We start from the raw sequence: 17,606 nt of genomic DNA, 5'->3' as shown, positions 1-17,606 counted from the left end.
GGCGACGAAGAGCTATTGTTCTAGAAGGTATGAGCAAACCCATAGCTCCTTCACCACAGAGAGACTCCCTCCACTTACTCTGAAGGCGGTTCCCTCCTCCATGATGGTGGGGAGCTGGGAGAGGCAGATGTCTACGGCCAGGTCCCAGGCTTGCCTGTGGGAGAGAGACAAACGCATGAATACAAACTATACATACAACACCCCATCAGTGGGCCAAACTGCTTCAAGCGAAAACATGTCGACGAAAATCAACAGTTGCCTTGCTCCAAGACTCGCAGTCTGTGCAGTAAGTTTTGAGGGGTTTTAGTTGAACAGAACGACATGACCACAGAAACACAGAGGGTCCCACAAAGGGCAGCACTGAGTCTTTGATCCAGCCCTTAACATCAGCATTCTCTCGTGAACGCCATACCTAATTCATGGGCTTATATAACCCATAGCCTTTCTCGCTCACTCGCTCTCTCTCTCTCTCGCGCTCTCTTTCTCTCCATCTCGCTCTCTCTCGCCTGCGGTACATAGGTCTCATGGGCATTCTCTCACTCTGTTACCATGGGTAACGGTGATTGAATTGTGCATCTCAACAAGTGCACAATCCAACACACTGGCATGAAATAAAATGGAATGGGTGAGAGACGGTAGGTATAGATTTCTGCCTCCCTCTCTTTCACTAATCAATCTGCAGTCTTTCTACTGCGAGCCTCTGAATAGAAAGGAATTCAAAACGTATACATATATACTAAGGTCATGGGAACGCAGTGATATTTTTCCATTAAGGGCCTACAGTATATTTTTGTTTTTGCAAGCAAAACTAAGTAAGCACTTAGTAAGCAGAGCTTACTTCATTTTGCTGTACTAAGTTTGTCGAGTCTTTTTCTTCTTGTGTGTGTGACGGTGAAAATATAATGAAGTTTTGTGTTTAGTGTGACTTAAATGACAAATTGATGAAGAAACACGGAAAGATTAAAGCCTGCCAGCGTCTCGGCATAATACGTGTTATCCGTCGTTCAATCAGAAGAGAAAAGGCACAGGGAGAAAGCAGAAGGCTTACTTATTTGTATCGGGGAAGGAAAGTGTTTACAACAGCAGCCGCACCTGTAATTCCACTCCAGTCACAGCACCAAACAGGTAAACAGTCTCACCAGCGGACCACACACACACTCACCTGTCGCACACACACAGAGACCTGTCGCACACACACACACACACACAAACACAGACGAGTGTCACACACACACTCACCCGTCGGACGCATCCTCACCCATTGCACGCACACACAGATGTGTCGCATGCACACAAAGACGTGTTGCACACACACACACACAGACGTCTCAAAAGTACACACACACACACGTTTCACACACACACACACACACACACACGTGTCACACACGCACATGGACGTGTGTCACACACACACACACACGTGTTTCACACACACACACACACACGTGTTTCACACACACACACACAAACACACACACACCCCCGCCCACACCCCAGGGAGCCGGGCGAACAGCAGCTGCCCTGCTGGAAATTGAAAACAATTTCTGCCTGTTTCTGCTAATTAAAACAAATTCGGAGACTTTGGTGCTTCTACACTTTGTGCTTCGCAAAGGGAGGGGACATTTGGCGAGGGGGGGGGGGGGGGGGGGAGAGCGGCTGCGTGAGCAGAGGGAAACAGTTGGCTGCTGACTCAGCTCGTTTTTTTTCCCTTCTGACGCCTGCAGCGACCGTACGCAAGCTAACACACACACCGACACACACACAACCACACACAGGCGGATAAACAGGTCGCAGAGGAGTCGTCAGCCTCTGGTTTCATTCCTCCGTCCCGCTGCCCCCTTTGAATAACAATGACTGTTGCCACGGCATCCATCAGTGAGTCCCACGGTGCCCTCATCCTCTCAGTCCGTTCCCCGAGTTCTCGGCGCGTCCTGTACCCCCCCCCCCCCACACCCCCCGACCCATCAATCACGGATCACTGAGTCTTCACCTCCCCGTTCAGCCCCAGCTGAGTTACTGCTAATAGCGACACACTCACCTGTCTCCTCCGCCTTGAGGCAGGAGGTGACAGAATGGGCACTCAGCCCCGTTACACGCTTTGGCTTCGCAATGTTTTGGGCTATTGCGAGGTCAGTCGTGACAATAACGGCCCGCGGAAGAGCAGCTGATACAAGGAGCATCGGTGGCTGACGACGTCTTGGGTCTTCAGAGGCGTGTTCCAGACCTGATGCCAGTGAGTTATACAAGCTGCTGCCTGGGCAGAGAGCAGGAACAAAACCAAGGGGAGAGAGAGAGAGAGCGAGAGAGAGAGAGAGAGAGAGAGAGAGAGAGAGAGAGAGAGAGAGAGAGAGAGAGAGAGAGAGAGAGAGAGAGAAGAAAGAAAGAGAAGGAGAGAGAGAGAGAGAAGGAGAGAAGAGAGCGAAAGAGCAAGAGAGAGAGAGCGACAGCGAGAGAGGGAGAGCAAGAAAAAGAGAGAGAGAATAGAGAGAATAAGAGTGAGATGGCTAATATTCTCTGGCTCTGTTTTGCGGGCATTGCGTGGCAGAGTTGGAACAGCCATTTGATGAGGCTTTGCGGAGGGGCTGAACGCAAACGGGCAGGTGTTGCTCACCCAGCTTGGAGGACAACAACTCACCTGCTGAGTTTCTATGCAGCACCCGCTAATGAGAAAGTATGTTGTGGGGCTCAAAGAGGCTCTCTCCTGCCTCTGTGTACGTGTTAATCAAATCGCTGCGCCGCACCACGATCGCTCGCTCCAGAGATGATCAAAAGAAAGGAACAGGCCTTCAAGACTACACGCCACCGGTGTGTTGAAACCCCTCTGGAAACAACACAGTGGTTTTGACACGCAAGGCGAAGATCAAACTGATTGTTTAACACGACTGACGCACGGCAACACCGTCCGAAGAGATCTCTGCTCCCCCTCGATACAACGCACAACAGGATTACATTTACATTAAGCAGACGCTTTAATCCAAAGTGATTTACAATAAGTACATTTGTCAGAAGAAAGAGAAACAACAATATACCGCTGTCTGTACAGTAAAGATGTTTGTAGAGCCAAGTGCCAAGCACTAGCAATCGCTAGGTTAACCCATTCCCCTTATATAGCATAGATAGCTAGGAAGTGTTGGGAAGTATACTGTATTCTGAATACTTGGATTACTTCCACATTGAAATGCATTTTATAAGTGTAGGAATGCGGCATCAAATCCTGCTTCCTAAACAGGCCTATTCTGTTGTGTTCTTCTGTTCAAACTGGCTGAATGTGTTAGGCCCAAGTCTCCCTGAAAGTGCAATATATTATATAATTTGCTGTAGAGGAACAAAGTCTATAAGGGTATGTTTATGCAAAAGATATTTGCTATCACACAGAGAGAGAGAGAGAGAGAGAGAGAGAGAGAGACAGAGAGAGAGAGAGAGAGAGAGAGAGAGAGAATTGTTTAATCATTGGACAAAAAGGTCTGGGTAAAGATTAAAAAAATGGGGGAAAGCATCTGTGAAAGTAAATAATCATGGATATCCAGCGGGATGCACTCGTTGTGATATCGATTTGTTTCAAACAGTTGTGGACCGGTCGAACTCCTTCTCCCTCATCCTGGTGCTGAATGTGTTAAATGCATTGTCATTTTTATGTGTGTTCTCCAGCATACGTTTTATGTGGGTGTCTGTCCAAATATCCAATAGACGTTCCGTCTCCTCTTGGCTCCATGTTGAGCCACGACAGATTTTCCCCCGACGGTCCGACAATTTGCCGGAAGTCTTGGAGTTACCGCTAATCAAACAATAATTCCCATAATGCGCGCGGCCGAGCGGGTGCCTGTTATGTCCAAAGAGGCGTAAGCTTTTTAGAACTGGATCGGACCGAGGTGCGGTTCGCTTTCCGTACCAGGGTTCGTTTGGAAGCGAACCGAGACCAGCTGTTCAGGGAGGTCTCGGCCGGCTGATTCGGTTCGCATCGAAGTGAGGTGGTAGCACTCACACCAACGCAAACGTACCGAACCAAAGAGACCGAACTCGTTTAGTGCGCACTAAACGCTGTTGGTGTGAAAGCACGAATAAACTGCTGAAACAGAAGTATCGTCATGTAATCCCTTGATTTCAACAATGTAACTGTACTATAAATACCAACTATTTAAATTATAACTGTAACGGTATACAGTTAGTTATAATTTGTATTCTGAATACGTAACGCCGGTACATGTATTCCGTTACTCCCCAACACTAGCTAGGATAAGATCCTACACGATGCTAAGTACTAAAGATAGCTAGGATAAGATCCTACACGATGCTAAGTACTAAAGATAGCCAGGCTAAGACGCTACACCATGCTAAGTACTAAAGATAGCTAGGATAAGATGCTACACAATGCTAAGTAGTAAAGATAGCTAAGATAAGATGCTACACAATGCTAAGTACTAGTACAACATACAATAAGTGTGTACATTAAGTGCCAGGATGTACAACATACAGGAAGTGTGTACATTAAGTGCCAGGACGTACAACACACGATAAGTTTGCAATTGGTTTAATGCAGGTCACGTGCGCTTGCAGTCATGCCCGTATCTTACCACATGGCGTGCATGTACGTCGGGGGCAGGCGGGGGCTGCTGACGGGCGTACAGTTGTATGACCTCATTATCCTCTCGGCCAATAGGAAGTTACGGAACAGGCTGGCCACCAGCAGGTCCTGCCGGAACAGCTTCTGAAACAAATCTGGAGAGAGGTAGACAGAGAGAGAGAGAGAGCGAGAGACAGAGACAGAGAGAGAGAGACAGAGAGTGAGAGACAGAGACAGAGACCGAGACCGAGAGCGAGAGCGAGAGCGAGAGACAGACAGACAGACAGACAGACAGACAGACAGACAGACAGACAGACAGACAGACAGACAGAGAGAGATAGAGAGGGAGAGACAGAGACAGACAGAAAGAGAGAGAGACAGAGAGGGAGAGACAGAGACAGACAGAGAGAGAGAGAAAGAGACAGACAGAGAGAGATCAAGGCCAAAGAGAGAAAGAGAGGAGAAACGGAGAGAGAAGGTGGAACGATATTCTCAATCAGATGGAAGGCGCAGGAGGTTAAACAAATTGCATTGGTCTTCTGTGCCAAGCGGTGCAGGCTGGAAGTGGCAGAGAGGAGGATATCATTGTTTGTTTATGGGCTGTGTTTATTGAATAGCGAGGCCGGAGGCACTGGGAGCCGGAGCTGTGGATTAAGGTAATGAGTGGTGATGACATTTCATCGGCTCATTAACGAGTTCCCCAATTCACTTTAACAGCGCCAGGAGAATCTCCTGGCGATACCGAATGATATGATAAAGAAATCCCCCCGAGAGATGGGCAAGTGAGTGTTTGTTTATATACATCTTAGTAGGGGAGAGAGGGAGAGCGAGAGACAGAAAGAGAAAGAGCGATTGTTGGGCGAGTGTGGTGGTAATTGCGTTGGCTTTCTCTGATGGAGCCGGCTTCATTACAACCCGAGCCGCTGGGTTTAAGACAGAACTGATGCCGATATCAATGTGGTCAAGATTGCTGCTGACCGGCAAACTGTGTGTGTGCGCGTGCGTGCGTGTGTGTGAATGTGTGTGTGTGTGTTAATGTGTGGGTTAGTGCATGTGTGTTAGAGTGTGTTAATGTGTGTGTGTGTTAATGTGTGTGTGCATGTTAATGTTTGTGTGTGCATGTGTGTGTGTGTGCATGATTCCCTATTATTGTGGTGGATTACGTAACAACAAACTGCCTAATATAAGACAAAAATCAACCAATAACACAGACACAAGATAATCAAAGAGCAGAAACGACGCATTCAATGTTGGAAGCAACTAATAGCTGAAGCCGGAGAAATGATATGTGATTGTGCACATACGAATAGGCTGGTGCACACATGGAGGCTGCGTGTGCGTGTGCGTGTGTGTGTGTGTGTGTGTGCGTGTGTGTGGTCCAGCTCACCTCTAGGAAGCACGTTCCACGCGATGGTGTCAGTGATGGCGGTGAAGATCCAGTTGAGTTCCCCGAGAGGAGTGCGCCTGTCATTGAGTCTGCCAGGGATCCTGGAAGGAACACACACACACACACACACACACACAGTGAGCTTCACCTTGCGATCGGTTGACTCAGAGATGCGAGCGTCTCCATGGGGTGTCGCAGACACCCCATGGAGACACCCAATGGGGGACGCTCAAGTTCTGCTCCCCAGATCTCCCAGTAACAGCCCTCATGGCGCTGAGAGATCACATTAGAGGGATAGAACAGTATCATTCACCCTTAAGAATAAACTGGTATTTACACAGGGGGGGGGGGGTGGTTCAAACGAGATGATGGAAAACTTCTATGCAACAAGAGATGGGCGACAACCAGCTAATTAGAATAGTGATTATTCCAGCGGGTACGACTGAACGAGCGGCGAGGGTACTGGATGAAAGAATAGGCAAAGGAGATTGTGTTCTTCAGAGTTTTAACAAGGTTGTGTTTCCGTTTGGGATATTGCCTCCTACAGCAGGGACAGGTGTCTGGGTCTTTTGTCACGCTCATCCTTAGTAGCCAAAGAAACTAAATGGGTTCTTTGCCTTTATGTATCCTAAATAGAAGTACAGGGAGTTGAAGCAGAGGCATGCAGAACAATTGAAAAGATATTGTATTGTCCATCACTCACCGGCGACAGAAATTACCACGCTTCATTTAGATTGTATAGAACTATGTTCTTTTTTATTTAATATCTCTGCAAATAGCCCACTCTCAGTCGGTGTGCAGCAACAGTACAACAAAGTTGTAGAGCTTATTCCAGTCCAGATAATTGTTCCTCTTGTGCCTTCCCTTCCACACCCCAAGGTTTTACAGTCATGCCCCAAGTCTCATCAGTGTGCTCCCAGCCTGAACCTCGGGTCTAGACAATTTGTAGGAGGTACTTGGCTAATTTTAAGGGTTGTGAAAAATGTGTGCAGCTAATTACAACCATTTGGGTATTCCTTGAGTTCTTGAGTTCTGGTCGGTTAAATACAATTCTACCAGAGGAGACGGAGAGTGAGGGTGACGGTGAAGAATCGAATGACATGCAAACAAGGGGGTCGGAAAATCGGTTGGTCAGACGGATTCAGAGATGGTCGGACAGTAATCACCGTGGCAAAATGGAGCAAATCACATTTGTCACAGCTGTGTATAAGCTATGCGCACTCAAATGGAGAGCAGATGCTACGAGTGTTTAGGGTGTCGAGGCAGATTGACAAACTTGGTCTGCATTTGGCAAAGCAATACAAAAAAACACACGAAAAAGTGTTTTGAGGGACACACGCAGACCCCATCAAAGCGCCTCCTTAATGGGCCTCTTCTTCTCGTCAGGTTACAAGCCCAGGCTATCCTTGATCAGGTTGAGGTTGCTAGGCAACCTGGCGAGTTCAGCTACACGTTGTGAACTTGTCGAGTATTCCGATACATCTGCGATCCTGCGTTACACATTCTCTGTGTGTCTGAGAGACCGAGGGAGGATCAAAGCTCTTTGATTCTGACACGCTCATCTTGGTCCGATCGATAGCCTCTGACCGGGAAGATGATGAGGACGATGAAGATGCTAGTGAGGCTGTTTAACTGAACCCACCTTCCTTGCACAACAATGCCCACCCTCACACATCCACAGCAAGCCCCACACACAACCACCCACCCCCACAGAGCCACCCCCTATACACACAAACACACACCAACCCACCCAGCAGGGCTTTGGGGAACCCATAATTTATTGTTTGAGCAAAAGTATTGCAGTGCATCAGAATGGCCATGGCTCTGCCTGTGCAAGAGGTGTTTGAGGTGCTATGGGGTGCTATGACACATGACATGTTACAACATACACAAAGGCTCCTGCTAGTCAGATAAATTTGAGGGACAGAGACCTAGGAACCGGGTTCCGCACTGCAATTCACTGTCTTTGAACATAACACATTCTGAGGACATTCAGGTTTTGGGCTAACGTATGTAAACGACGCGATTTGTATTCGTGAGATATCAAGAACTAGAACATTGTTGACATTGTGTCGCAACACAATGACGCGGAGAGAAGAGTTGTCATAACAACCTTGCCGTAAAAGTCACACACTCTCTTTGACACAAAAGTGACGTTGGCACAACGCAAACAAGAAATATAATGAAAAGTACATTCAAATCTAGTGTGTGTGTGTGTGTGTGTGTGTGTGTGTGTGTGTGTGTGTGTGTGTGTGTGTGTGTGTGTGTGTGTGTGCGTGCGCATGTGAGAGAGAAAGCGTGTGCATGCTGTTGAGATTACATCATCGCAAAGTAGAAAGGACAAAGACAAATTCGAGTGCAATAAGAGAGGCTGTGTTTAATAATAGTGTGTGAGTGAATGTCATGGCTTTGGTTTATGTGCGAGGACCTGCTGCTTCTCGAGGCGGCCAGAATGTGTGTTGGTTGCATGTGGGAAGGTGTCTGCCTTCGCTTCTTTGCGTGTATGGGTGTATGGTAGGTTGGTATGGTAGTACTGTGTGTAGTATTGCAGTATCGTGAGTGAAACGCCAATGCAGCCAGCTCATTTTGAAAGCAAACACAAATGCACGCTCCATTGTTTTCTGATACCTTTGTTGCGTGCACACAGAGTATGGGGAAGATTTGTATGCTCGACGATGTGATTATCATTAGGGACGCGAAACTCATTTGTTATTTTAGATTTATCACTGGCCCAAGGGATCTGGTGGGAACACCACGAACACACTCGTAGTAGGCATTTCTCAAAATATGTGTACACAATATGAAATACCTATTTTTGCCTGTGTCTTTGTTTCCCGTAGTGACCAGCTATTGAGGTTTCGCATCGAGAGAGGGAGGGATTTAGTTTTTAGGTTCAGGGTTAACCTCCGAACCAACACAAACTTCACTCAGCATTGAAACTTGGTTTTGGTACAACCTCTATTAAGAAAGTAAACTATTTTCAACCTGACATTTTCTCTATGTAATGTAATTTACCATTTCAAATGTATAAGCCAATGTTCAAAATGTGTATGTGAAAAATTATATTGGAAAAGTATATTAACTTTGTGAGTCCCCAAGACCCACAAAGGAGAGGAACCTTAAATCCAATTGATTTCCCTCATACAGAGGAGCCCTAATATACAGGGGAAATGGATTCCAGCCTGCACTTTTCACTCGGTTCCCTTCCCCGGTCTCCCTGCTGGGAGCAGGGTTATTCTCAGTGGCTGTTTGAGTTCAGGATGGTGTCGTCTACACGGCCACAGGATTGAACAGGAACCAGTCCTCAGTAGGAGGTGATACTCAGAGAGTCGACCACGAAGCAGACTCACAAGTCGTCGTACATGTGTATACAGGATGGTCCAACGGCTAGGGTGTCTGACTCCCAGCCCAAAGGTCATGGGTGTTCCGAACCCCGATGGCCGCGGTCCACCTGTAAGCCTCATGGGGAACGACCCTAGCCCCTACCTGCTCATGAACGCCATGCCTTTAAACAAGGTCTCTGTAAATAGCAGGTCTAAAGAATGACTTGGATTTGCATTTACATTTAGCAGACACTTTTATTGAATGCGACTTACAACAAGTACATTTGTCTGAAGAAAGAAACAACAATATATCGCCGTCAGTACAGTAAAGATATTCAAAGAAACAAGTGCCAAGCACTTACAATCGCTAGGTAAACCAATTCCCTGTATACAACAAAATAGCTAGGATAAGACGCAACACAATGCTACTGCTTTTTATGTGCCAGGATGTACAACACACAATAAGCGCTTAGATTAAGTGCCGGACATAATGCCTTACTATCTGCGTGTACAATCATCCTACTACACAGCATCATCTACAGGAGTGTACCTGAATTAAAGTTTCGTGGCATCTTTTGCGTGGCAGCTGAGTACCTTGCTGCGCTGACCTGCGAGTTAACATTCTCCCGCTGGTGCGATCTCGGCTTTATCGCCCTGTAATATCTCTGACATGCTGTGATACAGGGCACACCGTTTGGCACTGTGCAACCAGCCTAAAGGGTAGCCTTTTTTTCCATCATAGATTTCAAATGCTGGTTGGTTGTTTGTTGTTCAGATTTATCATCAAGCCTGAAGATTATGTAGCCTGGGAACCAGACGAATCTTGTATCTTGTGTTTCGTTTGATCTGCATATAAGGTCTGGCTCAGCTCCCATACAGAAAACACAGTCTGCCCGGTATGAGTTATAGGCCGACCAATCACAACCGTTTATCTAACAAGAGGCGGGATAAATACGATGAAGGTGCAGAGGAGCGCCGTAGCAGCAACAACAACAAAGATGGCTGCTGGTGAAGTAGAACGGTCTGTTGATCCTTATCGAAACAGTATTGAACCACCTTGAGTGTATATTTTCACTAAAAGAGAACTAACGACCGCACTGAAAGATTTTGTTGAGAAGAAACATGTATTTTTGTAGCACAGTTCTGCGTCACACGTTTCATTGCTGTGATGGTTGAGGGCCTATCTAATGGGGTCAAGAGGCATTTTGTTCTGGTCAGTTGGTTGCGCCCTTTGGAAATAGAAAATGAACAGAGAGGTTCAAGAAAAATTGCAGTTTGCCGTTTGTCTGGTCGACGCCAGGCTACAGATTATGCGTCTACCATTGCAGACTGGGTTTTGTCACTGCCGGTAGACAGTCTGTCCCATCACATCGTCTGAAGGGGTTGCTTTCTTTGATGCAATGTCAAGAACTACTGTCAAAGGAGGCTCTAGAACGGTCAATGGTGACATGGCGGTAGCAACCCTGAACCCGAAGACCCCTGTATCTATACAATAAGAGGAAGAAGAGGTTGTTTTTCTTCGACACCAGACTTGTCAGTGTAACATTTCAGTGAGGCCATCGCTGAGTAGGGAGATTAAGTCCGATTGAATGGGACGATCTTCAGCATTTTATGTTAAATCTTTTACCAGCACACTGTAGCAAAAGGTGACAAATGAAATAACAAAATTTTGCCGTTTTCAAAAAGAAGAGTGACTGAACCGATATATAAACAGCTAAAGCCCTGCTTAACGTATATACATGTAATCCCGTTCCTCACCATGAATATAATTATGAACGTGTGTATGACTTTATTTTTATTCACTCCCCCTGTGAGGAATGGAAACCACTCTCCGAGATCCTGGGAGAGACCTTAAACATCCGATATGACATCCATATTGAGCCCATATTGATATTCAGCCAGCTAGCTACCGCCGCACAACCAAGTACATGCTTTAAATGACTACAGACGCAATCATGGGGAGGAGGAAACTAAAGCAGAGAATTAACCCTGGAGGCATGGGAGGAGATGGAACATGATGAGAAAGAGCTTGATGGATGAATACAACAGGGAGCCGTTGTCATTGGTACTGCAGATGAGGGGACGGAAGCTAGTGTGTGAGTGTAGGTGTGTGTGTGTGTGTGTGTGTGTGTGTGTGTGTGTGTGTGTGTGTGTGTGTGTGTGTGTGTGTGTGTGTGTGTGTGTGTGTGTGTGTGTGTGTGTGTGTGTGTGTGTGTGTGTGATGCATGAGTGAGTGACAGACAACAATGGTGTGTGTGTGCAGGGACACTTACTTCTCTATGAGGTCTAGCGTCACACCTGGAACCAGCTTGGCACTCTTCTGCATACAAAACCTGGAGAAGCAGACAATGACACAGCAAGGATTTAAATAAAGAAATCAAAACACAGCAACAGAAAGCACGTAGCAAAGCTGACTGCCTGGCCGTTGCGATGCACGGAGGGGGAGGGCACCCAGTGATGACCGATACTGATGAAGCGAAAGGTGAAAAATGAACTCAAGAGTCTCTGGTGAGTGTATTTCACGGCGAGCATCAAGGGAAGAGGGCCATATTTCTGTTGAAAGAAAAAGTCTGCCGTTGGCTCCTTGAATGGCTCTCAGAGTGAGCCAAGACCAGCTGTAGGTCCCAGCAGGCCCTGGGGCAGACGGACCCCGCCTAGTGCCAGGCCTGGTACCCAGGATGCCTCAGCCTTAGAAGTAGGTTGGCTTTAGAAGTGAGGCAAACCAACTGCTGATTACACTTAATAACAGCGCTACGGTTTCTGTGTTAACTCGTTAAGATGAGGCTTGCATATTCAATGATGACAATGAAAAGATGATAATTATATTTTTAAGGGACCTGAAAGAATGGTACATTTGCATATCAGGCAGCTGTAACTAAAAGGTGGAGGGCCCCTGATGTGGGGGACGGTAGAGTCCCTTCCCGTTCACAGGTGACCTGCCTCACCTTTGACCTCAGGCCAGCCAGAGAGGGGCCAGCAGGGGTGCCGTAAATTCATTTGAATAAAATAATTGATTAGGATCTGGCTAGAAAAACCCAGACGTTTTTAAACAAATATAATATTTCTTCTTGTTTATCCGACCCTGAAGTGACAGAAATAAAGCTGAATAATGCATCATTTCACTTTTTTTTTTTGCGATGATGAAGGCGTACGGAATTGTTTCCAAACTCTCAATAAATAAATTGTACTTGAATTTACTGGCAAACGTAAAGGAGACAAAAGAGCAGATGCGCGGTTCATTCATTGACATCGTGTCAGGTGTCTGGAAGGGAATGCATCTCATCAACGTCCCCCCCCTCTAAATGCCGACAGAACATTTTCATTACAAAAGGGAAACAAGAAACACAACAGCGGAATTGGCAACCACCCTAGTATAGTATGAAGCATGCCACCACAATTTTCAAACGGCCCAGGTGTGCCATGGAGTAAACAACGCAGGACACACCCAGTGCAAGTTCCATCCCAACCAAAGTCTACCTGTCAGACAGGTGAGCTGTCTGACTGCCTGTCTGACAGGTAAGCTGTCTGGGTGCCTAACAGTCACTTGGGAGGGCTTTGCAGCGAACCGAATGCGAAGGTGTCCAATCATCAAGCCCGTGCTCACTCGGTATGTAATCATCACTCATCACACATTCTGTCTTTGGGTCAGTTATGTGAAAAAGATTCAATTAAAGCTCATGAAGAAAGGCATGGCAGAGTTAACAGAGACATGGCAGGGGCTGTTTCAACAGCATGGAGGAGAATATCAATTGGATTTAAGGAGTAGAGCACACCACAATTTGAGAAGAAATAAGCTGAATAAAAAACAAGACAGACCAAGAAAAGAAAGACAATACAGCAGTCACACTCAGACACACACACACACACACACACACACCATGAATGACATAATATATCTAACACTTTTCGCCTTTGTGTCTAAGAAAGCGCAAAGTGCACTGAAACTACACACACACACACACACACCATGAATGACATAATATATCTAACACTTTTCGTCTTTGTGTCTAAGAAAGCGCAAAGTGCACTGAAACTACAAACTTATTTCTAGCTTATTACCATTACAAGAGAATGAACTTGTAGAGGTCATAATGTTTGAAATTCAACTTAACAGCTAATTTAAGTATTACAGCGATAGCTGACCTAGATTAAATCAATACCAAACTGTTTACCTGTGCATCTCTAAATATAACCAAACAAGCACTACAGTCTGTTTTTCAGTGTCTCGCTCTAGCCCTCCATCAAAGAGACTCTTAGTGGCAGGCAGCGCCAAAAACGGAACAGGGAAATGAGATAAGGACCCCCTCTCTCAATGGTACTGTGCCTTGAGCAAGGAAAACCTAACCAGAGATGTCACTAAATAGAACAGAATCATCAAACAGACAGGAGGGAGTCTGACTCGAGAGGCCTGAGTACTGCTAAGCTTGCCTACTTCTATCCCGCTCTGAACTGAACTGGACAAAACCTGTCAGACTTCCCAGCGACAAAGCCAGACTTTCATGGCTTGTGCTAATTAATTCTTCTTTGTTTCGTCACATCCCTGCTAACCGTAGTTGGCTGATTTGTCGTGACATAAGCCTTGATCTCCATGACGTGTGCCATTGTGACCGCAAATATTACTGAATGAATGAATGACAGAAAGCAATATTTTGAGGATAAGAGTTCTACAGCAGAAGTATATTCCTCAACTCTCTGACACCAAGACTTTGATACGCTACTTCAACTCTGCGTATACTGGAAGTCGGGGGAAATCCAAGCACTAAAATAGATAGGAACGGGCGGAGACAGTCAGAGGGCATATCGCACTTTACAAGACATTACACTTGGGAGAGTTGAGCGCAAATGTCAATCAAGGCTCTGTGCCAGATGAAGGGGCAGGAAATACTGGAGGAAACCGGGGCTTGAGGAAAAGAGGGTTTGAGGCACCCAACAGACAAGACATTACCAACAATAAACCCAAAGCCCGAAGCCTTGTTTCTGTCTTTAAAGGGAAGATGATGAGCAGCAGCAATACCTTCCCTAAATTCTCTTCTGGGATAAATAAAGTAGATCTTATCAACTCTGCAAAGCGTGTACAAAAGGTAGGCAGAATTGTATTGAGAGAACAGGGCGAGGACAGCAACCTCGGGCCAGGAGAGGCGAAGGGAACTGGGAGATGCAGCTCCTGCAGACATGGCCTCAATGAATAAGTCCCTGAGCTTTATCATGGTTTGTCCTGCCTTAACACCGTTGTGAACAGAATTGGTTCAAGGCTCATGATACCATCGCCTTCAGTGCTAACCTCCCCTCATATCTGCCGGTTCTCCACATAGTAGTTTGTGTTTGACGACCGATTCAATGTGTGTGCAACAGGCAGTGTGTACGGTCTGGCCAACGGGTTTGCAGGCCAGTAGTATAGATGTGATTGATTTTGTGTGGACGTTTATTCAAACTACAATTTACGCCGCAGCCCGGTTGTTACGGCAATTTGGTTTCTATGCCAACAGCCATTGGCGCTAATTAACATTAAACTGCCTACAGCGTGTAAAATATGAAGTAGTTGGACTTTTTTTATTAGACTTTGTGCAATATACTCCCGCTCTTGGCCATGATGTGTACACCCATGCGACAACAAGTGAACATTATCTGCATTCAAAACTAGAAAAGCTTTGATACAATCTGCACCACCGCCCGATCTCAAACCTCAGGATTTCTGTGGCGCAGGGTGTTATCCCTGCAGCAGATGTTAATTATCACTGGAGGGCCAGTAGAAAAGCGGACATATTTGACAGCACAAAGGGAGCGCCTATGGAGCCATGCAGTCTCCTAATTAAGCAGGAATTCAGATCATTTCCAAGAAGAACCGGCTTTTTGACCTTAATTCCATTACAACCTTAATAACTTGATCCCAGAGAAACGTGTAAAAGGAGGAAAATCTTAGTAGGGATACCATGGTATCACGTAAGCCAAGTATGATCCATTATTTATACACGAGGGCACCGCTCTTATTTTGATATTTGTTGATGTTTTTTTTTTACTGCCCTCCGAAGGCTGAGAATATTTAGCCAACAGACCACTTTTTCCTGATGCCAGACAATATATTCAGATTAAGTCTTGGCTTCAGGCTGGCTTGTGCCGTACCCCCATGAATCTCTACCTCTAGATCACAGCCCTTGTGCTGTACCAATATAACTCATGCTGAGCACGCCACTAACTGTTTCAAGTGGTACGCCGTTTGGACCCCAAAAGCCGGTGAGATGAATGTGCTGTTCTGGGGTATTCTGAGGTGAACGCCTTCTCCCTTCGAAACCAAACCCATGTCTGTGGAAAAGTAAAAAGTTGTCCGTTGACGGTTATGTAACGCCTGCTCTTCGTAGCTCACCCTGAGTCTAGAGGCAACAGCAGCAGGCGAACACAGCAGAACTTCTTCAAAGGGCAGCAGTGTACAAGCAGAATGCAACATCAAAATAGAGAGGAGAGGCGAGGAAAACCCATGTATAAGTCTGCATACGTTTGTATAACGGCAGCCGACTGGAAATAGGAATATACATCTCCATGAGTTCGTATGTATAATGATACAGGGGATGCGATTAAACATATTGCATCGATTATTAATAATGAATGGCTACCGTGTTTTCTTTCACTGTGTTCTCTACCTGCGTCAGCGGCGAGGAGATGACTACAGCGAGGATTAATTCATGAGTGTTTTTAATGAGGCCGCGTTGTAACTGGGGGGAGAGCCCGCTGAATGAAAATGAAACCCGAGCTGTGATCATGTGACTCCATTATGAAAACCATGACAGCGGGTGCTTTTGCACGCTGTGGAGATGGGATATAACCGTAGCTACTGAGAGAACCACCACCTCATGAGGGCTCCATCGCTCTTCTCCAGCTGTGGAGCTGAGATATAACCGTGTCTACTGAGAGAAGCTCCTCCAGAGGTTTCCATCTCTCTGCTCCAGCTGTGGAGCTGAGATATAACCGTAGCCGCGTCTCTCCACCCTGAGCTACCCAGAGCAGACCTTCGCCACGAGGGCTCCACCGCTCTTCTCCAGCGGCGGTAACATACGTGGATACACGCGGTATGATGCAACGCGCGCACACACACACACACACACACACACACACACAGCCGCAGGGGTTTCTCCAGTGTATCTATATAGGGCAGGAAGCCTTATCTATATCTGTATAGGGGGCACCCGTGGGGGTATTGCATCTCCATTTCAGTCCGACAATCTCCTACTTTATCCATCTTCAGCCCCTGGCCGCATGGAGCTCTTTAAAAATTGAACAAGGGTTCTATGTCTTTATCTCCTTAATCCCTCTCCTTTGCTTACTTCTACCATGCCTCTCTCTGTTTGTCTCTCAATCGGTCCTATCCTTCCCAACCATCTCCATTTTCACACAAATGGCTCCTGTGCTTTCCCGCCTGTGGTGGCATCTGAGAAATCCCTTCAAGAGGGCAAACGATCAATGGCGATTTTCTGCCTGGTTGGGCAATGTCAGGCACATTGTGGCCTTTTCCCTCTCCATCTTCTTCACTCTCTCTTCCCTTGGGAGCGCACACTCACACAGACACACACAAACACACCCCCAGCCCGCGCCACCCCCCAACACAAACACACACACACACGCAAACCACCACCGCCACTCAGAGACACAGACACACACACACACCACCTCCTTCACACAAAGACATCCCCCCTCCTACACACACACACCATCCCCCCCACACAAAGAAACAGACACAAACACACACCGAGACAGGCACTCACACACACTCACCCAGACACACATTCAGACAGACACACACACACACACACGGGCAGCTCTCTCGATCACGGACTCAAAGCAGAGTAAGCCCACATGTCAGTTCTAGCATCACTGAAAGTCTTGTCAGGTCCCCTTCACCGAATAAGCTGCTCCCTGGGGCCCGGCGTGGCGGCCCCTGAAGACCGCGGATAGAGTCAACAACCCGGGAAAAGATGAATATTGATGAAATCACGTTGACGGTGTGAATGGTGGCTGTCCCCCGGTGCACAGAGAGAATCCTCCCGCTCGTTAACCAGAGAAACACCATTAGGGCGAAGAACATTGCCAGCAGTAGGGTGCGATATAAATACAATCAGAAGCTCTGCCTCCGATTCAAACAACATTCAAATCACGCCTTCGCTTGGTTTCGTTACGTAAGATTCTATTTTCTTTTTCACGGAGAACAACAATCAGATGTGTGATGAGAGAGGAGAGCGATGGAGACCGCCGGGGAGCACGGGAGAGGTGCTTACGGGTATATCCCCGCTCATTAATGCATTTATTGCTTTCTTTTTGTAGTTCTGATGTATGTGAACAGGCC

General features: G+C 46.7%; 1 protein-coding gene across 3 annotated transcripts in view; it reads right to left on the bottom strand.

Annotated features, from left to right (window-relative positions):
• rptor (regulatory associated protein of MTOR, complex 1) overlaps positions 1 to 17,606 on the bottom strand; it is a 151,651-nt gene that overhangs the window by 81,050 nt on the left and 52,995 nt on the right. For all 3 annotated transcript variants that reach the window (XM_079730641.1, XM_079730643.1, XM_079730642.1), the window contains exons 8-11: positions 11,548 to 11,607; positions 5,952 to 6,052; positions 4,575 to 4,719; positions 79 to 154 (exon numbers count right to left, since the gene is read on the bottom strand). In XM_079730641.1, coding sequence (XP_079586767.1) covers positions 79 to 154; positions 4,575 to 4,719; positions 5,952 to 6,052; positions 11,548 to 11,607 — 382 coding nt within the window. The remainder of the gene's footprint in view (positions 1 to 78; positions 155 to 4,574; positions 4,720 to 5,951; positions 6,053 to 11,547; positions 11,608 to 17,606) is intronic.

The sequence above is a fragment of the Pollachius pollachius genome, assembly GCF_949987615.1.
Source record: "Pollachius pollachius genome assembly, chromosome: 2".
Classification (NCBI taxonomy): domain Eukaryota; kingdom Metazoa; phylum Chordata; class Actinopteri; order Gadiformes; family Gadidae; genus Pollachius; species Pollachius pollachius.
Note: the sequence above shows the minus strand (reverse complement) of the source record. Positions and strands in the feature narration are given on the sequence as shown.